This window comes from Bos grunniens, chromosome 2, assembly GCF_055505025.1.
Source record: "Bos grunniens cultivar Pamir isolate PY7600 chromosome 2, Bosgru_T2T1.0, whole genome shotgun sequence".
Lineage (NCBI taxonomy): Eukaryota > Metazoa > Chordata > Mammalia > Artiodactyla > Bovidae > Bos > Bos grunniens.
Genome location: NC_141166.1, coordinates 65,196,324 through 65,222,436, shown reverse-complemented (window position 1 = coordinate 65,222,436; position 26,113 = coordinate 65,196,324). Strand labels below are relative to the sequence as shown.

The 26,113-nt window shown below is 38.2% G+C and overlaps 1 protein-coding gene across 17 annotated transcripts in view; it reads left to right on the top strand.

Annotated features, from left to right (window-relative positions):
- The window catches only part of PTPN4 (protein tyrosine phosphatase non-receptor type 4), a 190,883-nt gene that overhangs the window by 50,423 nt on the left and 114,347 nt on the right, over positions 1 to 26,113 (top strand). For all 17 annotated transcript variants that reach the window (XM_086349463.1, XM_086349429.1, XM_086349530.1 and 14 more), the window contains one exon: positions 23,753 to 23,860. In XM_086349463.1, coding sequence (XP_086205589.1) covers positions 23,753 to 23,860 — 108 coding nt within the window. The remainder of the gene's footprint in view (positions 1 to 23,752; positions 23,861 to 26,113) is intronic.

Sequence of the window (26,113 nt, the reverse complement as noted above, 5' to 3'; positions counted from 1 at the left end):
CTCTCCCTCCCTCCTTCCTTCTTTCTTACCTTACTACCTTTTCCTTTCTCTCTCCCCTCTTAGATTCCTGTATATATTATTAATTAACCCAGACTCTCTAATAGTTGTCTGAATCTTCTCTTAATATGTTCTTTGTGTCAGATACTCTATCAAATTCACTTTCTTGGAGAAAACTAAGAGCCTTCTGTTATGCCCCTTTTTGGCTTGGTTGCTCTATACACTTGGTGTATAACTAGAATCACCCATTGCTATCATCTTGTTTTGAAGGTTCATGTAGATTATTCACAAAATCCACTGGTTCCCATTATGACACTCCTCCCTATCCTCCACTATGCCCAGTGTCCCTAGGTTTGCAGCCACTTGTGTTTATCTTGGAATGTCTCGGGAATTGTATAGTCACTTAGCTTTAGCAAATGGAGTTGGAAGTTGAGGGATGTTACAGTTCCTGACAAAATTTTTTTTTTTACCACTTTCTTCCAGATTTTAGCCTCATGCTTTCTTCTCGCCTTTTCTGATACACATGCCTTCAATTTCCAAGCTTTTGCATGCCTTTGACTTCCTTTTTGTTGGATCCTTCTATCTCTGGTATTTGGTGTTTAGCTCTACCATCTCTGCCTTATGCTCTCATTTTTATAAACATGTTCATATTTCTTTAACTGATGTCTACTCTCTGCTGTGTCTTTGTGATGTTTATGTTTTCAATGCCTATCCTTTTTTTTTTTACTTTTATTTATTTTATTTTTGGCTGCACTGTGTCTTTGTTGCTGCTTTCTCTGGTTGAGAAAAAGCCCATGTCTGTCTTATTTTTTCCCTTCAATATAATGAGTTTTTCAGGAAGAAGCAAAGGTAAACACATGTTCAGTTATCACATTTATAGTAAGCCTAAACATTTTTTAGAAGACCTTTTTTGGAGCAGTCTTAGATTCACAGCAAAATTGGGCAGAAAGTACAGGGATTTCCCATATATCCCTGCTCTCACACATGCGTGGCCTCCCCCATTTTCAATCTCCCCACCAGAGTGGTATACATGATGATGTACACATTATTACTGTAAGTCCATAGTTTGCATTAGGGTTGACTCTTGATATTGTGCGTTCTGTGGGTTTAAGCATATGTAAAATGACATGTATTCACCGTTTAAAGTATCATACAGAGTAATTTCACTGCCCCCCAAATCTTCTGTGCTCTGTTTGTTCAGCCCATTTCCTCTCCTATAAGCCCTGTAACCACTGAGCTTTTTACCCTCTTCATAGTTTTGCATTTTCCAGAATGTCATACACTTGGAATTATACAGTATGTAGCCTTTTCAGATAGACTTCTTTCACTTAATAATATGTACTTAAAGTTTTTTTCATCTTTTCATGGCTTGATAGCTCATTTCTTTTTAGTGCTGGGTTATTATTGTTGATTGTTCATTCTGTTTTTTGAATGTATCAATACTCAGTTTAATCTCTTCACCTACTGAAGGGGATCTTGTTGCTTCCAAGTTGTGGCAACTGTGAATAAACCTGCTGTAATCATTGTGTGTGGGTTTTTGTGTAGACATACATTTCTGTTCTCTTTGGGCAGGTACCAAGGAGCATGATTCTGGATCTTATGGTGGGAGTCTTTCTTTTTGTAAGAAACTGCTGAAGTGTCTTCCAAAGTGGCTGTTCCATTTTGCATTCCCATAAGCCTTGAAAGAGAATTTCTGTTGCTCCCCATCCAGCATTTGGTGTTCTCAGTGTTACGGATTTTGTCAGTTTTATTGATGTGTTGTGGTATCTTACTGTTTTAACTTGCATCTGCCTAATGCCATATGATGTACAACATCTTTTTCTATGTGCATTTGCTGTCTGTATATCTTTTATTTATTTATTTTTGGCTGTGCTATATCTTAGTTGTTGCGCAAAGGCTTTCTCTGGTTAAGGTGAGTGGGGGCTACTCTCTGGTTGCGTTGTGTGGGCTTCTCATTGTGGTAGTTTTTCTTGTTGTGGAGCATGGGCTCAGTAGTTGTGGTGTATGGGCTTAGTTGCCCTGCAGCATGTGGAATCTTCACAGAGCAGGGTATAAGGATACATTATTGATTTAGGATATTTTTTGTTTTTTAATGTAAACATCTCAAAGCACTGATTTAGCTGTATCCTACAAAGTGTCAAATGTCATTTTTCTTCATATTCAGTTCAGTTCAAAATAGTTACTAATTTCCCATAAGACTTTCTCTTTGCTCTATGGGTTGTTTACATGTATATTAGTTTTCAGATATTTGAAGATTTTTCAAATATCTTTCTCTTACTAATTTCTATTTTAATTCTTTTATGGCTACTAAACATACTTTATATGACTTTAGTTCTCTTGAATTTGATAATGTTTGCTTTTATAAGGTTTATTTTAAATTTGGTAAGGTTTATGGCATATTTTGGTGAATGTTACATGTACACTTGAAAGTGTATTCTGCTCTTTTTGTGTGGAGAGTTCCAGGACTGGGGCTAGCACTGGGGCAGTGGACAGCCTTCCCTCCCCTCCCCCAACCCACTCCAGTTGATAGAGCTCCTTTTCTGGTCTTCTTACCAGAAAATAGCATTTCCCTTGTCTCTCTTGCTACCTATGCCTGCTGTGCTGTTCTTCAGTGTAACCCACCTTGGAGTCACAGTAGAGGGACAGAAAGTTAAAAAAAAAGGTAACAGAAAACTCATCATACTTCAATCTGTAATTTTTTTTTCTCTATAATATATGGCTTTCTATAATTTGCTGCTTGGATTTCTCATATAACTGCTTTCTGTAATCTTATCTGGAGTCTTAGCTGTAATCAGCGGGAAAAGCAGCCTCTGGTATGCTTATGTCATATTGGTCTACACCAAAATTTAAAGATAAATCTTTTTTTAGCTACAGTATACTAAAGTAAGTTTATCTTTGGCAGTTGCTCACAACCCTTCCTTTAGTATTTTGGATATGTTTCTGCAGAAACAGGTTTTTTTTAATGTATCCTAGTTAGTAGTACATTGGATAATTGTACTGGAATCTGTCTCTCAGTTGTACCTTTGTATTCATATCTGTCCAGTGATACTAATCTTTCATATAGGTGCTGTGCTATTTCCTCAGAGCTTTCATATCTGTATTTGGTTCTTTATATCAATATTAATGTGGTACAGCAATTTTTTCGTTTTTACAAATAGAGACTTCAAACCCAGGGGTTTTGTGCCTTGCTCATAAATACATGCTGTTAAGTGACAGAACTGAGGCTAGAATCCTGGACTTTGTTCACACTAGTGTTTTATTTTTCATACTATCTGCTATCAATTGAACAGTCTATTGCTTCTTTGTATATTTAAATTTGTGGTCAGTGACACCAATTTGAAACGTATTACCAATGTGGTCTGGAAGAAGCACAAGCTGGAATCAAGATTGCCAGGAGAAATATCAATAACCTCAGATATGCAGATGACACCACCCTTATGGCAGAAAGTGAAGAGGAACTAAAAAGCCTCTTGATGAGAGTGAAAGAGGAAAGTGAAAAAGTTGGCTTAAAGCTCAACATTCAGAAAACGAAGATCATGGCATCTGGTCCCATCACTTCATGGGAAATAGATGGGGAAACAGTGGAAACAGTGTCAGACTTTATTTTTTGGGCTCCAAAATCACTGCAGATGGTGACTGCAGCCATGAAATTAAAAGATGCTTACTCCTTGGAAGGAAAGTTATGACCAACCTAGATAGCATATTCTAGACATAGCAGAGACATTACTTTGCCAACAAAGGTCCATCTAGTCAAGGCTATGGTTTTTCCTATGGTCATGTATGGATGTGAGAGTTGGACTGTGAAGAAGACTGAGCGCCAAAGAATTGATGCTTTTGAACTGTGGTGTTGGAGAAGACTCTTGAGAGTCCCTTGGACTGCAAGGAGATCCAACCAGTCCATTCTAAAGGAGATCAGTCCTGGGTGTTCTTTGGAAGGACTGATGCTGGGGCTGGAACTTTAATACTTCAGCCACCTCATGCGAAGAGTTGACTCATTGGAAAAGACTCTGATGCTGGGAGGGATTGAGGGCAGGAGGAGAAGGGGACGACAGAGGATGAGATGGTTTGATGGCATCACCGACTTGATGGACGTGAGTTTGAGTGAACTCCGGGAGTTGGTGATGGACAGGGAGGCCTGTTGTGCTTGATTCATGGGGTCGCAAAGAGTCAGACACGACTGAATGACTGAACTGAACTGAACCAATGTGGTCATGGGAACTTCCCTGGTGGTTCAGTGGTTAAGAATCTGCCTTCCAATCCTGGGGATGTGGGTTCTATCCCTGAGCAGGAAACTAAGATTCCATATACCTCTGGGTAACTCAGCCCATGCACCACAACTACTGAGCTCTAGTGCCCATGCTTCACAACAAAGAGAAGCTCATGCACCTCAAGGAAGATCTATAGCACAGCCAAAAAAAAGTGTGATCATGAAAGATTGGAAATAAGTAGTCTCTTGTGCTGTTTTTCTTACATTTTTATATTTTGTAAGGATTTAATGGTGAGATCTTAAGGAAGACTTACTGGAAGTTCACATTGCTGCCCCCACACCTCAATTTCATAGATCCACTGGGGCTCAAGAGTCTGTATTTTAAATGTGAACACAAGATGGTTACTGATGCATGTAGTCTCTAGCCTTGCAGAGAAACAGTTGGGAGGGATGGAGACTGCCGTGGCCTCATTAACATTCTATTATTAGCCATTATTTATAGAGCACATTTTCCTGTTTGTTCATTGAATATACTCAATGGGACAAAATCAAAATCCATGTTAAATCCCAGCTGTATTATACTTCTCGTTGCTATCACTCATAGAGTAGAATTTTCTGTTTAGTGTTTTTCTAAAACTGAATGAGAAAGTAATCTTATTTTACTAGGGTAATCTCTAGCAGGAGGTTTTGTGCCCCTCTGCAGAACTGTGAATATACCTCTACAGCAGGGATACTGAAATAGGACTGAGTTGGCAATGTCATAACATTCCTGGTTGTTAAAGTCCATGCAAGCTACTGGCATCTAGTGGGTAGAAACCAGGAATGCTGTGTAAAATCCTAAAATACACAGAACGGTTCCCCCATACCTTTACTCCCTGCATGGAGATTTATCTGAAAAAAATTGTCAACAATGCCAAGATTGGTTGAGAAACTGTACTCTATAAAGTTAGTGTTCAATAAATATTTTTTGATGAATAAATTAATTTTTAAAAGAATCTTCTATTAGTTGCAGTTTTCTGCCAGTTAGGAGTTTTTACTTTTGAAAGTTGAAAGAGTTAAAACATTTAGTTTTATCCCCTTCGCACCCCTATACACAAATATTTTCTTCCTAAGTTGATAGTTTGCATTGTATATTTGTATATTAATCATGCTCTATAAATAAAAGTGGCTAAATTAAGACAGATCAATGTACAAATCTGTCTTCTTCCTGTGAAAAAATCGATTTGAGTTCAGCTTTAAAAGAAGGCAAAATGGGAAAGTAGAATGTTCCCAGTATTAATTTTGAAGTAGGGAGTTTCTAATATGCAAAGAGTAAAATTGCAAGTTTTGTGTGCATCATCAGTAAATGAGAGTTCCCATTTACTTGCTAGTTTTCCTTGGTTAAACAGAAAACTTTTACCAGTTTAAATGAGTATGAGCTGGTATTTCATTGAGGGTTTTGATAGTAGATTTTGGGTGAAAGTAACTTTTTATTTGAAGTATAGTATGCATACAGTAGAAATCAAATCTTAAATATATGTAAGATTGGGACTTCTCTGGCAGTCCAGTTGTTAAGACTCTGTGCTTCCTATGCAGGGGATATGAGTTCTACCTGTGATTGGGGAACTAAGATCCCACATGCTGCACAGCATGACCAAAAATAAATAAATAAACATAAGATTGATAAGAATTGCAAAGCATAATACTTTGTGAAAACACCATTAGCTCAAGATGAAGAATATTACCAGTATCTTAGAAGGATAGGGGCTTCCCTCATAGCTCAGTTGGTAAAGAATCTGCCTGCAATGTAGGAGACCCCGGTTCAATTCCTGAGTTGGGAAGATCCGCTGGAGAAAGGATAGGCTACCCACTCCAGTAGAAGGATAGCTGTACTTTCTCCTTTTTAGTATGTGTTCCTGGCCTAAAGTAGTTAGCATTCTACTTCATCTATCACCATAGATGAGTTTTGCTTGTCTTTTTAACATTATTAGAATAAACTGTATAATTGTTATTTATATAGGTCATAATATTAACAGTTTCACGTATGGCTCAATGCAAACATTTCTTTGTTTCTTCATTGCTGTATAGTATTACATTTGTGGTAGCTAGTCTCCAAAGGTGGCCTCCCTCCACACCTCTGCTACTAACACCCATGCAGAGTCCCTCTCCCCTGAAGCTTGGTCTTTGTGACGCCTAGTAAAGTAAGAAGTCTTCCTTCCACCTTCTAGTTGGGTCTCTTAGGACACTCACTCTGGAACAGTTCAGCTCAGACTCCTAGTTGTCATTCTGTAAGAAGTCCATCCCATATGGAGAGACTGTGTACATAGGTTCTTTGGTTAACAACCACAGCTGATTGTCCAGCCAGCAGTCCACATTGGTTGTCAGCTACACCAGTGAGCTATCTTGTGTGTCAGGTCCAGTCAAACTTCAAGGACTCTAATCACTGCCATCTAACTGCAGTCAAAAGTGAGAACTGAAGCTAGGCTTAGTCAAGCCACTGAAACATGAGATATATTAATACTTCAAAAAAATTCTTTTGCGGTGTGTTTACCATATTAGCAATGGATAGTGAGACGTTCTTGCATGAGTATATCAAAATTTATCAAATTTACCCTTGGTTTCTTTATAGTTTTGGGGTTTCTATGAATACTGCAGCTCTAAACAAGTCTTATACATGTGTATATTGATGTGTATATCAATATATACTTCCCTAGCGGCTCAGCAGTAAAAAATCTGCCTGCAGTGCTAGAGACGTGGGTTCATTTGCTAGGATGGGAAGGTCCCCTGGAGAAGGGCATGGCAACCCACTCCAGTATTCTTTGCCAGAAAAACCCCATGGACAGAGTTGCCTGGCAGGCTGCGTTCCATAGGGTTACAGAGTTGGACACAACTGAAGCGACTGAGCATACGCATAGTTCTGTTGAACAGATATCTAAGGGTGGAAATGCTGAATCAAGTGTTATGAAAGTTTTCTGAATTGCTTATTTGTACGTATATTTTCACCAGCAGTTTATGAGATTTACATTTGTTCTACATCCTCATCAACACTTAGTATATAACATATTTTGGCCATTCTGATGCTTGTGTTGTAGTGTCTCTTTGTGACTTTTTCTTCTACTAATGAATTTTTCAAACGTTTGAAAATAATGTTATTCTCACAGCTCTTCCAGAGAATAGGAGGATGCATAACTCATTTTATGATGACCAGCATAACCTTCATACTAACAGCTAATAATATCATTATACAAAAAAGAAATATTATAGACCAGTTTTTTGTGAACAAGAATTATAAAATTTCCAAACAGATTATTAGCAAATTAAATCTGTAATACACACACACACACACTTACTCATATAAATGTGTTAATACCAGGTTAGGTTTGTTCAAAGAATGTGAGATGTAAAATAAAGGGGAAAAACCATATAATCTTTTCTTCAGTGTATTAAAAACAAACAAAAACTTAGTGCAGTGGAAATAGAGAAGAATTTCTGTTAACTTATGAAGAGTATTTACAAATACCCTAAAGCAAACATTATACCTAGAAATGAAATACTGAAAATTTCTGCCTGTAGACTGGAAACAAGAATGTTCACTATCACCACTTCATTTTGATGTTTTTGTTATTTATATTTGTATCATTCTTCCATATAATTATTGGTCATTTAGGTTTCTAGCTCTTAACCTCACTCTGTAGTTTGTCAGTAATTTGGTTCCCCTTTGCTAAAATCAGGATTTATCAGTTTATTCTTACAGGACCTTTCAGCTTTTTATGCTGTGTATTTTTTAATATTTTTATTGAGATGTAATTTACATTTAAAATGTACAGTTCATCCTTTTTAAGTGTATAATTCAGTGGATTTGGAGGTATATTTTTGTGTGTTCACATTAATTTTTCACTGTTGTACATACAAAACAAAATTTATTACTAATTTCACCATTTTTACATGTAGTTAAGTGGCATCAATTACATTCACACAGTTGTTCAGTCATTACAATCACTGTCTATTCTAAAACTTTTTCATCACTCCAAACTAAAATTTTGTAAATATTACGCAATAACTCCCTATTTTCCCTGCTCCCCAAATTTTATGATTTTACCTGTTCTAAATATCTCAGAAAAGTAGAACTATATAATATTTGCTCTCTTTGGAAGAATGTCTGTTCAAACCCCTTGCCCATTTTGTAATTATTTGCCTTTTATTGTTGAATTATAAGAATTCTTTTTATATTCTGATTCAGATTACTTATTAGATACACCATTTGCAAATATCAGTCCATAAGTTGTCTTTTCACTTGCTTGATGGTATCCTTCAAAGCACAAGTTTTACTCTTTGATGAATTCTAATTTATCCTTTTTTCGTTTATCACATGTGCTTGTGGTATCATATCTAAAATATCATTCCCTGGTCTATGATCACAAAGATATTTTTTCTGTAAGACTTTTATAGTTCTAGCTATTAATTTTAGGGCTTGATTCATTTGGAGTTCATTTTTTTTAAATAGGGGTTCAGTTTCCTTCTTTTGCAGGTAGATATCCAGTTTTCCTATAGATTTCTGCTCTTACCTGTATTACTCCCTTCCTTCTGTTTATTTTGCTCTTTTTCTGGTTTTTATTAGGAGGGAGCTTAGACCTTAGACTACTGATGTGTGAGATCTATCCCTTTTTTTTCCTTAAATTTTCCTGAATCTTCTTTATCCCATAGATTATTTGGAACTGTGTCCCCGCCCTTGCCCCCTACCCCCCACCAGGTGATTAGTTTCTAAATTTTTCTTCTTATCTCTCTGCAGTTTTCTATTTTCAATTAATTACGATTATAGAACATGCTCTGTATGATACCAGTTTTCAATTTGGTAAGGTTTGTTTTATGACCATAGACACTTGAAATGAATGGGTATTCTGTTGTTGAGTAGCATGTCCTTTAAATGTCAGATCCTGTTTGTTGATGTATCATTGAGTTCTATATTCTTGCTAATTTTCTGTTTAATAATTCTAGCAATTACTTAATTGTTGACATCTTTAGTTATACTTTTGCCTTTAATTTTTTCTAATTTTCTTCTCATTCTTTTAATTTTTGGTTCATTAATTTTCCAACTATATTCTTTTGTGTAGAAATATTTTTTAATGTCTTTTTTACCCTTGGTAAAGTTACTTTCTCTCAAACCTACTTTTTAAAATTAATGTTTATAGGATATATCTTTTTCTTATCCCTTTCCTTTCAAAAGGGATAAGAAACAAAACAGTATTTGAAATTTTCTGTCCATTTGCTTACATATATGTTATTGATATTATATTTGAAGTAAATTTCTTTTAGGTAGTATGTAGTTGGATTATGGTTTTTCCCCTACTTTGTCAATCTCTGCCTTTTAGGATAAACAAGGTCCTGCTGTATAGCATAGAGAGCTATATTCAACATCCTGTGATAGACCATAATGGAAAATAATATTAAATAAATACATACGAAATTAACATAACATTGTAAATCAGCTATATTTTAGTATAAATCTCTGCCTTTTAATTAGTGTATTTAGACCGTGTACTTTCCTATAATTATTATGTTAGAGTTTAAGTTTGCCATTTTTTACTTGCTTTCTGTTTTTTATGTTTTTCATTTCTTTTTCCTGCCTTTCTAATGGATTATGTGAGCATTCAAAAGAATTTTCATTTTTTTTATTTCAATATTTTTTAGTATCTCTGGGTAGGTTTTTTTGTTTGTTTTTGGTGGTGGTTGCTCTTGTTACTACATTTTACATATATAAATTATCATAGAATATTGGTAATACCATTTTACCACCTTGAGTGGAGTGTAGAAGACTTATCTCCCTTTAGGTGTACTTTTACCTTCCCCCCCTTTATAATTGTCTAGGTTTTTTTTTCTGTACATTTGGGAGCATATCAGATAAAGTTAAATGTTTTGCTTTAACCATCAAACATAATTTAATACTGAAGAGGATAGGCTTTTATGTATTTCTCAGTTTCTCCTAGTCATTGCTTTTTTATTTTTCTGCATTTCTTCATGTTATTATTTCCTTTCTGGCTAGAGAGCTTCTTTTAGGCATTCTTTTAGTGGTAGTCTATTGATGATAAATTACTTTAACTTTTTGTTTTTCCTGAGAATGTCATTATTTACCCTTCATCTATTGTTGTTCAGTTGCTAAGTCCTGTCTGACTCTGCAACCCCATGAACTACAACATACCAGGCTCCTCTGTCCTACCCTATCTCCTGGAATTTGCTTAAATTCATGTCCACTGAGTAAGTGATGCTATCTAACCATCTCATCCTCTGCTGCCCTCTTCTTTTGCCTTCAATCTTTTCTAGCATCAGGGTCTTTGCCAGTGAGTCTGCTCTTCACATCAGGTGGCCAAAGTATTGGAGCTTCAACTTCGGCATCAGTCCTTCCAGTGAATATTCAGGGTTAATTTCCTTTAGCATTGACTGCTTTGATCTTCTTATAGTCCAGAGGACTCTCAGGAGTCTTCTGCAGCACCACCATTTGAAAGCATCAATTCTTTGGTGCTCAGCCTTCTTTATGGTCCAGCTTTCACATCTGTACATGACTACTGGAAAAACCATAGCTTTGTCTATTCAGACATTTGTTGGCAAAGTAGTCTCTCTGCTTTTTAATACGCTGTCTAGGTTAGTCATAGCTTTTCTTCCAAGGAGCAAAGCGTCTTTTAATTTCATGGTTGCAGTCACCATCTGCAATGGCTTTGGAGCTCAAGAAAATGAAATCTGTCACTGCTTCTACTTTTCCCCCTTCTATTTGCCGTGGAGTTATGGACCTGGATGCCATGATACTTGCTTTTTTAATGCTGAGTTTCAAGCCAGCGTTTTTACTCTCCTCTTTCATGCTCATCAAGAGGTTCTTTAGTTCCTCTTGACTTTCTGCCATTAGAGTGGTATCATCTACATATCTGAGGTTGTTGATACTGCTCCTGGGTGTCTTGATTCTAGCTTGTGATTCGTCCAGCCTGCCTTTTTGCATGATGTATTCTGCAAGTAAGTTAAATAAGCAAGATGACAATATACAGCTTTGTCATACTCCTTTCCCAATTTTGAATCAGTCAGTTGTTCCATGTCCGATCCTAACTATTGCTTCTTGACCTGCATATGGGCTTCACAGGAGGCAGGTAAGGTGGTCTGGTATTCCCATCTCTTTAAGAATTTTCCACAATTTGTTGTCATCCACTCAGTCAAAGGCTTTAGTTCAGTTCAGTTCAGTTGCTCAGTCGTGTCCGACTCTTTGCGACCCCATGAATCGCAGCAAGCCAGGCCTCCCTGTCCATTACCAACTCCCAGAGTTTACTCAAACTCACGTCCATCGAGTTGGTGATGCCATCCAGCCATCTCATCCTCTGTCGTCCCCTTTTCCTCGTGCCCCCAATCCCTCCCAGCATCAGAGTCTTTTCCAATGAGTCAGCTCTTCGCATGAGGTGGCCCAAGTACTGGAGTTTCAGCTTTAGCATCATTCTTTCCAAAGAACACTCAGGACTGATCTCCTTTAGAATGGACTGGTTGGATCTCCTTGCAGTCCAAGGGACTCTCAAGTGTCTTCTCCAACACCACAGTTCAAAAGCATCAATTCTTCAGTGCTCAGCTTTAGCGTAGTAGGCAATGAAAAGAAAGTAGATATTTTTCTGAAATTCTCTTGCTTTCTCCATGATCTTGTGAATGTTGGCAGTTTATCTCCTGTTGCTCTGCCTGTTCAAAACCCAGCTTCGATACCCATTTTGTATATCCGGAAGTTCTTGGTTCACATACTGCTTAACCTGAGCTTGAAGGATTTTGAGCATAAACTTACTAGGATATGAAATGAGCACAATTGTACGGTAGTTTGAACATTCTTTGCCATTGCCCTTGTTTTGGATTGGAATGAAGACTAACTTTTCCAGTCCTGTAACTTCTGTTGAGTTTTCCAAATTTGCTGACATATTGAGTTACAGCACTTTAACAGCATCATCTTTAGGATTTAAAATAGCTCAGCTGGAATTCTGTCACCTCCACTAGCTTTGTTTTTACTAATGCTTCCTAAGGCCCACTCGACTTCACACTCCAGGATGTCTGACTCTAGGTGAGTGGCCACACCATCATTGTTATCCCATCATTAAGACATTTTTTTGTATAGTTCTTCTGTGTATTATGCCATCTCTTCTTAATCTCTTCTGCTTCTGTTTGACCCTTACAGTTTCTGTCTGTTATTGTGACCATCCTTGCATGAAATGTACCCTTGATATCCTCAATTTTCTTGAAGAAATCTCTAGTCTTTCCCATTCTGTTGTTTTCCTCTGTATCTTTGCGTTGTTCATTCAAGAAGGCCTTCTCTCTCCTTGCTATTCTCTAGAACTCTGCATTCAGTTGGGTATATCTTTCCCTTTCTCCCCTGCCTTTCACTTCTCTTCTTTCCTCAGCTATTTGTAAAGCCTCCTCAGATAACCACTTGCCTTCTTGCATTTCTTTCCTTTGGGATGGTTTTGGTCACTGCCTCCTGTACAGTGTTACAAACTTCTGTCCATAGTTCTTCAGGTATTCTGTGTACCAGATCTAATCCCTTGAATTAATTCGTCACCTTCACTGTATAATCCTAAGGTATTTGATTTAGGTCATACCTAAATGGCCTAGGGATTTTCCCTACTTTCTTCAGTTATTCTTCTTTGCTGTGCAGTATTTTCGCTTAATAACAAATTCTGGGTTGATAGTTCTTTTCTTTCAGTACCTAGAGAATGCTGTGCCATTTTTTCTGGTCTTATGGTTGCAGATGATAAACCTATTCTAATTGAGCTGTCATTCCCTATAGGTAAATTCTTACTGCCTTAAAGATTTTTCCTCTTCATTTTGTTTTCAGTAGTTTGATCATAATGTGTCTTGGGTAGATTTGTTTGGATTCAGTTTGATTAAAGTTTAAAGTAATTTTATTCATTTGGCTGTGCCAGTTCTTCACTGCTGCATGGGGCTTTTCTCTAGATGTAGTGAGCAGGGACTACTCTCTAGTTGCAGTGAGCAGGCTTCTCGTTGTGGTGGCTTCTCTAGTTGCAGGGCACGGGCTCTGGGGCTCGCAGGATTCAGTAGTTGTGGCACATGTGCTCAGTAGTTGTGGCTCCTGGGCTCTAGAGCACAGGCTCAGTATTTGCAGTGCCTGCACTTAGCTGCTCCACGGCATGTGGGATCTTCCTGGATCAGGGACTGAACCTGTGTCTCCTTCACTGGCAGGTGGATTCTTTACCAGTGAACCACCAGGGAAACCCTCACTTGGATTCTTAGTTCTGTGTTTTTACTTTTTGCCAAATTTGTGAAAATTTTAGTGAATTTCTTCTCAAATATTTTATCATCCTGAAGCTCTTTCTCTTCTAAGTACTCTAGTGCCATGACTGTTATATCTTTTCTTGTCCCATAGGTCTCTAAGGATGTGTTTTGGTTTTTTTTTTTTTTGTAATCTATCTTCTCTGTGTTGTTTAGATTGAGTAATTTTTAATCGATTTGTCTTGAAATTCATTGATTATTTTCTTTCTCATCTTCATTCTTCTATTGAGCACATCCAGTCAGTTTTCATTTCATTACTGTATTCTTTAGTTATATAATTTCCGTATGGTTCTTTTATACCTTATGTTTCTTTGCGGAAATGTTCTATTTTTTAAACAACATTGTAATGGCTCATTGCAACATTTTTATGATAGCTGCTTCAAAACACTTGTTAGATAATTCCAACATCTGAGTCATGTCAGTGTTGGCATCTGTTGATTTTTTTCCTTATTCTAGTTGCCATTTTCCTGGTTATGATTACTGAGTTTAGTTAGTAAATTTTCCTGGACATTTGGGGCAATATATTATGAGATTGCAGATTATATTTAATCTTCTTTGTAGCAGAGAGTCAACCCGGTAGTAAACAGGTCCTGGCCTGCTCTTTTGAGTTATGTTTCTAATGACAATCTAGTTTCCAGATCCTTTGCAATACTGTTTCGGTGTAGTTTGTGTGTGTGTGTGTGTGTGTGTGTGTGTGTGTGTGTGTTTTATCTAGAGATGTTACTCAAAATTATACATGTATTCCACACTGTGAGTTTTAAACGTTTGCTGTTTTAATTTTGGTTAGTTTTACATATGGTTCATTATTTGAATTTTTATTTCAGGATTTAACTTTCTCTTTTTCTAGCAACCTCCCCTCCCAGATCGTCCTGTTTGTTTTTGTTTGGCAGATGCTACCTACTGCAGCTGGGTGGAGGTGGGAGTAGAAGTCTAGGCTTCCCTCTCAGCTCCTGCTGTCACCACCCCGATGGGGGAATCTGAGCACTGCCTATTACCACTAGTCAGAGGTTTAGCCTGTGTCCTCAGCTTCGGCTGATACCATGGCTGGGGAGAGACTATGTATTGCAGCTTGCTATTGATTGGGAAAGAGTAGAAGACCAGGCTTCCCACTTGATGCGGCAGTACCAGTAGGCAGATAGAACTCCAGGCTCCTTACTTGATTTCCATGGTGCTGTTGGAGACAGGCGCTGTGTTTGCTGTGTTTTTCCATTGGGTTTGGCAGGATTTGAGTCAGAGTTAGCAGTAAGGTTTCTGTCTTGCTTTAGGTATCCTTTTCTTGGTCATTTGCTGGAGAAAACAGGTTTACATGGCCTCTTTCCTATTGGTGGTGTTTCTGGGTTATAAGAGTCTCTAGTACCAAGTCTTTGGTATGTGGGAGGTAAAAAGAAAACTTGAGAGTCTAGAAATAAACTCATATATCTGTGGTCAGCAGATTTTCAACAAAGTTATCAGGAGTATTCAGTGAGGAAAGAATAGTTTCTTCAACAAATGATGCTTGGACAGTTGGATATCCACATGCAAAAAATGAAATTTCATTCCTAGGTATATGCCTACCATAAACAAAAATAAACTCAAAAAGGCTAAAGGAACTACATGTAAGATTTAAAACTTTAAGAAGAACATATATAGATAATTGTTTATGATGTTGGGTTTAGCGATAAGTACTTAGATATGACACGACACTGAAAGCACAAGCATAAAAAAATGAATAAATTTGGTTTCACAAAAGTTTAAAACTTCTGTGTATACAAATATGATCAAGAAAGTGGAAAAACACCTATGGGAAGGAATAAAATATTCACAAATTATGTATCTGATAAGGGTCTAGCATCTACAATATAAAAAGAACTTAACAACAGAAAGATTATCAATCCAGTTTTGAAAATGGGCTAAGGATTTGATTAGACCTTTCTCCAAAGATATACAAATGTCCAACAAGCACATGAAAAAAAATGCTCAACATTATTAGTTACTATAAAAATACAAATCATATCAAAACCACAGTGAAGTACCACTTCATACCCAGTAGGATGGCTATAATCAAAAGAATAGAAAAAACATTGGCAAGGCTGAGGAGCAATTGGAGCCCTCAGGCATTGCTGGTAGGAATGTAAAATGGTTCGGCTGCTGTGGAAAAGTGTTTGGTGGTTCCTGAAAAAGACAAACAATTTCCATATGACCCATTGATTCCATTTCTGCCTGTGAACCTAAAAGGGTTGGAAGTAGACACTCAGATACTTATCATTCAGTTCAGTCGCTCAGTCGTGTCCGACACTTTGTGACCCCATGGACTGCAACACGCCAGGCTTCCCTGTCCATCACCAACTCCTAGAGTTTACTCAAACTCATGTCCATTGAGTTGGTGATGCCATCCAACCATTTCATCCTCTGTCATCCCCTTCTCCCGCCTTCAATCTTCCCCAGCATCAGGGTGTTTTTTCTAGTGGGTCAGCTCTTTGCATCAGGTGGCCAAAGTATTGGAGTTTCAGCTTCAGCATCAGTCCTTCCAATAAATATTCAGGACTGATTTCCTTTAGGATGGACTTATTGGGTCTCCTTGCAGTCCAGGGGGACTCTCAAGAGTCTTCTCCAACACCACAGTTCAAAAGCATCAATTCTTCAGCACTCAGCTTTCTTTATAGTCCAACTCTCACATCCATACATGACTACTGGAAAAACCATAGTCTTGACTAGATAGACCTTTGTTGGCAAAGGAATGTCTCTGCTTTTGAATATGCTGTCTAGGTTGGTAATAACTTCTCTTCCAAGGAGCATGTGTCTTTTAATTTCATGGCTGCAGACACCATTGCAGTGATTTTGGAGCCCAGAAAAATAAAATCTACCACTTGTACATAATGCCAGTACACAGAAGGTGGAAACAACCCAAATGTCCACTGACTGATAAACAAACTGTTATGTATCCATATAATGGGATATTATTTAACCATAAGAAGGATTTAAATGTGATTATGTAGTACAGCATGGAACCTTGAAAACATTAGTGCTGAGTGAAAGGAACCAGATAAAAAAGGTCACATATTGTTCAGTTCCATTTATATGAAATATTCACAATAAATAAATCCATAGAGACAGAAAGCAGATGAGTGGTTGCCAGGGCTAGGATAAGAGATACTCTTTAATGGATATGGTATTCTTTCGGTGTTGATGGAAATGTTTTGATACTAGGTAGAAATGGTGGTTGTACAATACTGTGAATATAGTAATGCAACAAATTGCACACTTTTATTTATTTGTAATTTAACTAAAAAGCCTCTTGATGAAAGTGAAAGAGGAGAGTGAAAAAGTTGGCTTAAAGCTCAACATTCAGAAAACGAAGATCATGGCATCCAGTCCCATCACTTCATGGGAAATAGATGGGGAAGCAGTGGAAACAGTGTCAGACATTATCTTTTTGGGCTCCAGAATCACTGCAGATCTTGACTGCAGCCATGAAATTAAAAGACGCTTACTCCTTGGAAGAAAAGTTATGACCAACCTAGATAGCATATTCAAAAGCAGAGACATTACTTTGCTAACAAAGGTCCGTTTAGTCAAGGCTATAGTTTTTCTAGTGGTCGTGTATGGATGCGAGAATTGGACTGTGAAGAAAGCTGAGCGCCGAAGAATTAATGCTTTTGAACTGTGGTGTTGGAGAAGACGCTTGAGAGTCCCTTGGACTGCAAGGAGATCCAACCAGTCCATTCTAAAGGAGACCAGCCCTGGGTGTTCTTTGGAAGGAATGATGCTGAAGCTGAAACTCCTGTACTTTGGCCACCTCATGCGAAGAGTTGACTCATTGGAAAAGACTCTGATGCTGGGAGGGATTGGGGGCAGGAGGAAAAGGGGACGACAGAGGATGCGATGGCTGGATGGCATCACCGACTTGATGGACGTGAGTTTGAGTGAACTCCGGGAGTTGGTGATGGACAGGGAGGCCTGGCGTGCTGCGATTCATGGGGTCGCAAAGAGTCGGACACAACTGAGCAACTGAACTGAACTGAACTGAGCTATTTACTTGTTTGTTTATTTTTGGCTGCGCTGGGTCTTTGTTGCTGCATGCAGGCTTTCTCTAGTTGTGGTGAGCAGAGGCTACTCTTCATTGAGGTGCACAGGCTTGTTATTGCGGTCGCTTTTCTAATTGCACAGCCCAGGTTCTAGAGCCTGTGGGCTCAGTAGTTATCATGGGTAGGCTTAGTTGTCCCATGGTATTTGGAAGCTTTGCGGACCAGAAATTGAACCTGTTCAGTTCAGTTCAGTTCAGTTGCTCAGTCGTGTCTGACTCTTTGTGACCCCATGAACCAAAGCATGCCAGGCTTCCCTGTCCATCACCAACTCCTGGAGTTCACCCAAACCCACATCTATCGAGTTGGTGATGCCACCCTACCATCTCATCTTCTTTCATCCCCTTCTCCTCCTGCCCTCAATCTTTCCCAGCATCAGGGTCTTTTCAAATGAGTCAGCTCTTCATATCAGGTGACCAAAGTATTGGAGTTTCAGCTTCAACATCAGTCCCTCCAGTATCCCCTGCCTTATCAGGCAGATTTTAAATAACAGAACCATCAGGGAATTCCCAAAAGTGCATACTCATAAATGGTTACTTTTGCATTGTGTGAATGTTATTTCAGTAAAAAGAAACAGAAAGAAAACACTAGGAGTTCCCTGGCCCTGCTGCTTGCTACTTCTTTTCTTTCAGAGTTAAAAAAAAATTTTATGTTTTGTTGTTGTTGTTTGTTGATTTCACTCAGGTGGCCGGGAAAAATGCATCTACTCTTTTTTCTAGACAAGCGCATTAGACTCACCTTATTAGCTTTTTAAAAACAGTAATGTTCAATTAGTCTTAAAGACTAACCACAATGACAGAAAACTAACCAAACTGTTTACTTGGATCTAACTCAGTGAAACTATGAGCCATGGCATGTAGGGTCACCTGAGACAGATGGGTCATGGTGAAGAGTTCTGACAAAACATGGTCTACTGGAGAAGGGAATGGCAAACCACTTTGATATTCTTGACTTAAGAATCTCATGAAGAGTATGAAAAGGCAAAAAGATATGACACTGAAACATGAACTCCCCAGGTGCAGAATATGCTACTGGAGAAGAGTAGAGAAATAGCTCCAGAAAGAATAAAGAGGCTGAGCCAAAGCAAAACCAATACCCAGTTGTGGATATAGTTGGTGATGTAAGTAAAGTCTGATGCTGTAAAGAACAATATTGTATAGGAACCTGGAATGCTAGGTCCATGAATCAAGGTAAATTAGAAGTGGTCAAACAGGAGATTGAAAGAGTGAACATTGACATTTTAGGAATCAGTGGACTAAAATGGACTGGAATGGGTGAATTTAATTCAGATGACCATTATATCTACTCCTGTGGGCCATAATCCCTTAGAAGAAATGGAGTAGCCCTCATAATAAATGAGAGAGTCCAAAATGCAGTACTTGGGTGCAGTCTCAAAATGACAGAATGATCTCTCCTTGTTTCCAAGGCAAACCATTCAGTGTCACAGTAATCCAGGTCTGTACCCCAACCACTAATGCTGAAGAAGTGGAAGTTGAACGGTTCTATGAAGACCTACAAGACCTTCTAGAACACCAAAAAAAATGTCTTCTTCATCATAGAGGGCTAGAATGCAAAAGTAGGAAGTCAAAAGATACCTGGAGTAACAGGCAAATTTGGCTTTGGAGTACAAAATGAAGCAGGGGAAAGGCTAATAGAGTTTTGCCAAGAGAATGCATTGGTCATAGCAAGCGCCCTCTTCTAACAACACAAGAGCTGACTCTACACATGGACATCACCAGATGGTCAATACTGAAATCAGATTGATTATATTCTTTGCAGCAAAGATGGTGAAGCACTATACAGTCAGCAAAAACAAGACAAGGAACTGATTGTGGCTCAGATCATGAACTCCTTACTGCAAAATTCAGAATTGAAGAAAATAGGGAAAACCAGTAGGCCATTCAGGTATGACCTAAATCAAATCCCTTGTGATTATACAGTGGAAGTGACCAATAGATTCAAGGTATTAGATCTGATAGACAGACTGAAGAACTATGGACGGAGGTTCATGACATTGTACAGGAGGCATGATCAAAACCATCCCCAAGAAGAAGAAATGCAAAAAAGCCAAATGGTTGTCTGAGGAGGCCTTACAAATAGCTGAGAAAAGAAGAGAACTGAAAGGCAAAGGAGAATAGGAAAGATATATCTATCTAAATGCAGAGTTTTGAAGAATAGCAAGGAGAAATTAGAAAGCCTTCCTAATTGATCAATGCAGAAAAGTAAAGGAAAATAGAATGGGAAACACTAGAGATCTGTTCAAGAAAATTAGAGATACCAAGGAAACATTTCATGCAAAGATGAGCACAATAAAGGACAGAAACGGTATGGACCTAACAGAAGTAGAAGATATTAAGAGATGGCAAGAATACACAGAAGAATTATACAAAAAAGATCTTCATGACCCAGATAATCACGATGGTGCGATCACTCACCTAGAGCCAGACATCCTGGAATGTGAAGTCAAGTGGGCCTTTGAAAGCATCACTATGAACAAAGCTAGTGGAGGTGATGGAATTCCAGTTGAGCTATTTCAAATCCTAAAAGATGATTTTGTGTAAGTGTTGCACTCAATTTGCGAGCAAATTTGGAAAACCTAGCAGTGACTATAGAACTGGAAAAGGTCAGTTTTCATTCCAATCCCAAAGAAAGGCAAAGCCAAAGAATGTTCAAACTACTGCACAAATGCACTCATCTCACATGCTAGCAAAGTAATGCTCAAAATTCTCCAAGCCAGGCTTTAATAGTATGTGAACTGGGAACTTCTGCATTTTCAAGCTGGATTTAGAAAAGGCAGAGGAACCAGAGATCAGGTTGTCAGCATCCGTTGGATCATTGAAAAATCAGGAGAATGCCAGAAAAACATCTCCTTCATTGACTACACTAAAACCTTTGAGTGTGTGGATCACAACAAACTGGAAAATTCTTCAAGAGATGGGAATACCTGACCACGTTACCTGCCTTCTGAGAAATCTGTATGCAGGTCAAGAAGTAACAGAACCGGACATGGAACAATGAACTGCTTCCAAATTGGGAAAGGAGTAAGTCAAGGCTGTATATTGTCATCCTGCTTATTTAACTTACATGCAGAGTACATCTTGTGAAATGCTGGACTGGATGAAGCACAAACTGGAATCAAGATTGCAGGGAGAAATATCAGTAACCTCAAATATGCAGATGATACCACCCTTATGGCAGACAGCAAAGAGGAACTAAAGAGCCTCTTGATTCAAGTGAAAGAGGAGAGTGAAAATGCTGGCTTAAAACTCAACATTCAAAAAACAAAGATCATGGCATCTGGTCCCATCATTTCATGACAAATAGATGGGGAAACAATGGAAACTGTGAGAGACTTTATTTTCTTGGGCTCTAAAATCACTGCAGATGGTGGCTGCAGACATGAAATTAAAAGACTCTTGCTCCTTGGAAGAAAAACTATGACCAACTTAGACATCATATTAAAAAACAGAGACATTATTCTGGTGACAAAGGTTCATCTAAAAAGGTATGGCTTTTCTGGAAGTCATGTATGGATGTGAGAGTTGGACCATAAAGAAAGCTGAGCGCTGAAGAATTGATGCTTTTGAACTGTGAAGTTGGAGAAGACTCTTGAGTATCCCTTGGATTGCAAAGAGATCCAACCAGTCCATCTTAAAGGAAATCAGTCCTGAATATTCATTGGAAGGACTAATGCTGAAGCTCTAATACTTTGGGGACCTGATAGGAAGAACTGACTTATTTGAAAAGCCCCTGATCTTGGGAAAGATTGAAGGCAGGAGGAGAAGGGGATGACAGAGGATGAGATGGTTGGATGGCATCACCGACTTGATGGACATGAGTTTGAGCAAGCTCCAGGAGTTGGTGATGAACTGGCATGCTGTAGTCCTTGGCGTCACAAAGCGTTGAACATGACTGAATGACTGAACTGAACTGTCTGCTCCCCTCGCCATCCTGGGCCAGTTTTATGAGAATGGTAGAGGGGTCAAGGAGCTGAGTTGCATTAATGTAGAAAATGTATACAGGTTATTCAGTTGGGTCCTTCATTGTGAAGCACTGTTTGAAGCACATGCTTCCTACCATTGATGAAACTATATGAGGCCCTGAAACAGGAAGGGAAGCTCTTTACAAGGAAGATTCTCCTTTTGAACATTGTTACCTGTGGGTTTTAATTTTAAAATTGCTCTGACCATCTTACTTACAGCCTATAAATGCAACATCAGGAATGCAGATTAGAGAGATGAAGAGAAACTTGGTGCTTGATGACCCTTCTCGTCTGCTGTTGCTTTTGCTAATGTTTCCAAAGTGCTTTCCGGACAGATATACCTGTCTACAAGGTTAACAGCATCAAGTGACTTTTACCTTGCTCCTTGTATTTTACTTTTTGGTTGATTGTGGGAAACCTGGGCTTGATCCCTGGTTTGGGAAAATCCCCTGGAGAATGGAAAGGGCTACCCACTCCAATATTCTGGCCTGGAGAATTCCATGGACTGTATAGTCCATGGGTTACAAAGAGTCGGACACGACTGAGTGACTTTCACTTTTCGCTTTGCTCATAATGTGTCATTATGCTTTTCCACTTTGATTCTTTTATTGCTGAACGTGTTAGTAGTTTCTCCATGTTTTATTGATTAGTTACACTTTTCTTTAGAGAGTTATCATTCTGTTTGTTCCACAGCTTAGTAGCTATGGGACTTTGGAAAGTTGGAATTAACTATTACATTACTACAACAGTAGTAATGCCTACATGATAAAATTGGTGTGAGGTTAAAATGAGATATTTTTCTAAAGTTTCCTGTGTACTTGTATAATTAGAATAGTATCAGTTTGCTACAAATCAGTTTCTCTGTTTTTATTTCCCTTTTTGTGACATTATTTATTCTACACATGCAAATTTTAAATTGTATTTAGTCAAATATGTTACTTTCCTGTCATAATTTAAAGGTAAGACTAGGACAATAAGACATGGATTAAATACAGGAGTTAATGTAGCAACAGGTCAAGAAGCAGCAGTTAGAACCGGACATGGAACGACAGATTGGTTCCATATCGGGAAAGGAGTACGTCAAGGCTGCATATTGTCACCCCGCTTATTTAACTTCCATGCAGAGTACATCATGCAAAATGCTGGGCTGGATGAAGCACAAGCTGGAATCAAGATTGCTGGGAGAAATGTCAATAACCTCAGATATGCAGATGATACCACTCTTACGGCAGGAAGCGAAGAACTAAAGAGCCTCTTGATGAAGGTGAAAGAGGAGAGTGAAAAAGTTGGCTTAAAACTCAACATTCAGAAAACTAAGATCATGGCATCCAATCCCATCACTTCATGGCAAATAGATGGGGAAATGATGGAAACCATGAGAGACTTTATTTTCTTCGGCTCTGAAATCACTGCAGATGGTAACTGCAGACATGAAATTAAAAGACGCTTGCTCCTTGAAAGAAAAGCCGTGACCAACCTAGATAGCATATTAAAAAGCAGAGACATTACTTTGCCAACAAAGGTCCGTCTAGTCAAAGTTATAGTTTTTCCAGTAGTCATGTATGGATATGAGAGCTGGCCTATAAAGAAAGCTGAGCATTGAAGAATTGTGCTTTGAACTGTGGTTTTGGAGAAGACTCTTGAGAGTCCCTTGGACTGCAAGGAGATCCAACCAGTCAATCTTAAAGGAAATCAGTCCTGGGTGTTTATTGGAAGGAGTGATGTTGAAGCTGAAACTCTAATAGTTTGGCCACCTGATGTGAATAGCTGACTCATTTGAAAAGAACTTGATCCTGGGAAAGATTGAAGGCAGGAGGAGAAGGGGACGACAGAGGATGAGATCGTTGGATGGCATCACTGACACGATTGACGTGAGTTTGAGTATGCTACAGTAGTTGGTGATGGACAGGGAAGCCTGGCATGCTGCAGTCCATGGGGTTGCAAAGAGTCGGACACAACTGAGCAACTGAACTGAATAACCTGAAAGCAGAAGACATTTGCAAAGTTCTCCTAATATCTTCTATCTTCATTTTAATTATATACTCTTTGAACCAATTTGCCCCGAGTCAGACTTTTTAAATTACTGTATGATGTGTGGAGTTCTTATGCTCAACCAAGTCATTGACATGAAAATAGTTGCAAACTTACTATGAGAGAAGAGTCCAAGAGTTTTAACAATCTGTAAGTATATAGCCTGTGAGTTTGATTTCCTTTTTGTTTTTCTTCCAGAAACATGATCAGGGGCAAGTTCTGTTGGATATAGTCTTCAAGCATCTTGATTTGACTGAGCGTGACTATTTTGGTTTGCAGTTGACTGATGATTCCACAGATAACCCAGTAAGTTTAAGCTGTTGTCTTTCATTGTCATTGCAGTTTTTCTGTCTTTATACTAGGTCCTTTCTGATTTACATTGTTCACTGATTTTGTGAGTTTTTTAAAAAATTTTAATTTGAATGATTAGAGGTAATTTGTTAGCCTCAAACTTCAGTTTCTTATGTTTTAATCTGTTAGGTTATTTCCTTGGCTTTCATGATCATAAGTCATTCTTCTAATCAAATGCCTGTTTCTCTCTCTATATGTCTTAGACAACTGAATGGCAAACCTAATTCATACTTTTTTGAGAGAAATATTGGGCATAAAAGTTATAATGTTAACATTAAAATTTTGAAGTAAATACTTTTAAAATATTGATGTATCTTGAGTCTTTCATAAATCAGGCTGTATTAAGAGGAAATCCGTTTTTTGTGGCATTCATGGCAAGCTATTTCTCACCAAAATTCTTAATATGTTAATTGTAAATTTTCCAAGTACAGAGATTTACAGGAGATGCTTCCAAATGACAGAGGTTAAATTTCAGAGGTCTACAATTCTTGGGCATTAAGTTCCTTAGATTATTAACTAATTACTTAGTAAGTGCAGTAAGGATTGTTTTTATTAGAAAGATCACATGATAGAAATAGAAGATACCATGTGATGAATAACAGAAATAGTGAATTCTTTGTAAATTTATATGGTTATACAGTGGGGGTTTTTCACAAAAGAATATGATATCTTTTTCATTAGTAAAGGAGAATGACTAGAAGGAAATGTTTTGTATACAGGGGTGGCTGAACTTTAGAAATCAGTTTGTGAGGCCTTATTAATAGAAGGACTATGGAAAATATGAATAACTCTTGTGAGAAAAGTAGAGTTTCTTTCTATCTCTTGTTCTCATTTGCTCTCATGGTTAGGTCCTGGATGTCTGAATGAATGGTTAGTGGGAAGTAAATATGAAATGTTAAATATTACTTTTTCTTGGCTTTGCTTACTGATTTTGTGTGAAAAACTTGAAGAAAATGTGGATGAAATAAAGCAAGATCCAGTTAGTCTCAGTGGAAATAAATCGTTTTGTACTGAACTGAAATGAGAAAAGTATGAGAAAAACAAACTTTTCTCATACTTTCTTGACTTCAACAGATGACTTGGGCTGCTCCAAGGGCCTGGAAGAAACAATGTTATTTCTTGATAAATAAATGCATGTGAGAATAGAAGTGAGGAGAAATGACAGTAATGCTACCTTTCACTGAAAGATAAATTGTTAACCAGGCAAACACCTGAAAGGTATCTACTACAATGTGCAATATTGAGATTTAAAAAAATAGATAATTCTTACTTGATCTTACTGACACTCATAGGTCAGACTTTCTAAATATAAGCCTGTCTTCAGATAGATTGAAGAAGTGATTAGTAAACAGAGGAGAAAGAGATAAACTATCAATACTTAACCAGCATGGTCACTAAGAAAGTGTTCCAGAAGGACTTGTATGTGAGACCACATGTATTACAGGAAGTTAAAATTCTGTCACATAAATTTATACACAAGAAGACATTTGTACTGTAAAACAATTACAGCAGGATGAATGTGAGGAAGCAGAAATATTTTGAGCTAGGTTGGTCTTTTTGCTGTCTCCTACTTTTTGGTGGCTTAGTTGTAAAGAATCTGCCTGCAATACAGGAGACTTGGTTTTGATCCCTGGATTTGGAAGATCCCCTGGAGAAGGGAATGGTAACCCACTCCAGTATTCTTGCCTGGAGAATTCCATGGACAGAGGAGCCTGGTGGGCTACAGTCCATGGGGTCGCAAAGAGTCAGACACGACTGAGCATTAACACACACACTTTTTCTTAATTTGTTTTACTTTTCTATCTTGAGCATTCCTTCTGAAATAAGATACATTCCCAGGGGCCAGTTGCTGATGATCCAAAAGAATTCTACCACTCCCTGTGGACCCCCCCACCCCCACCCCGCACCCTACCAGCTTAGAATCATACAGTTTCAAAGAAGAGAACAAATTATTTTGTCTACCACCTTTAATTTTCATGAGAAATACCCCAATCCAAGGACATAAAAGAGATAAAGCCCAAGCTGAAAAAGAACATTAGTCGCTCAGTTGTGTCTGACTTTTTTGCGAGCCCACAGACTGTAGCCCACCAGGCTCCTCTCTGCATGGGATTTTCCAGTCAGATTACTGGAGTGGGTTGCAATTTCCTTTTCCAGCAGATCTTCCCCACGCAGGGATTGAACCTGTGTCTCTCAGATTTCAGGCAAATT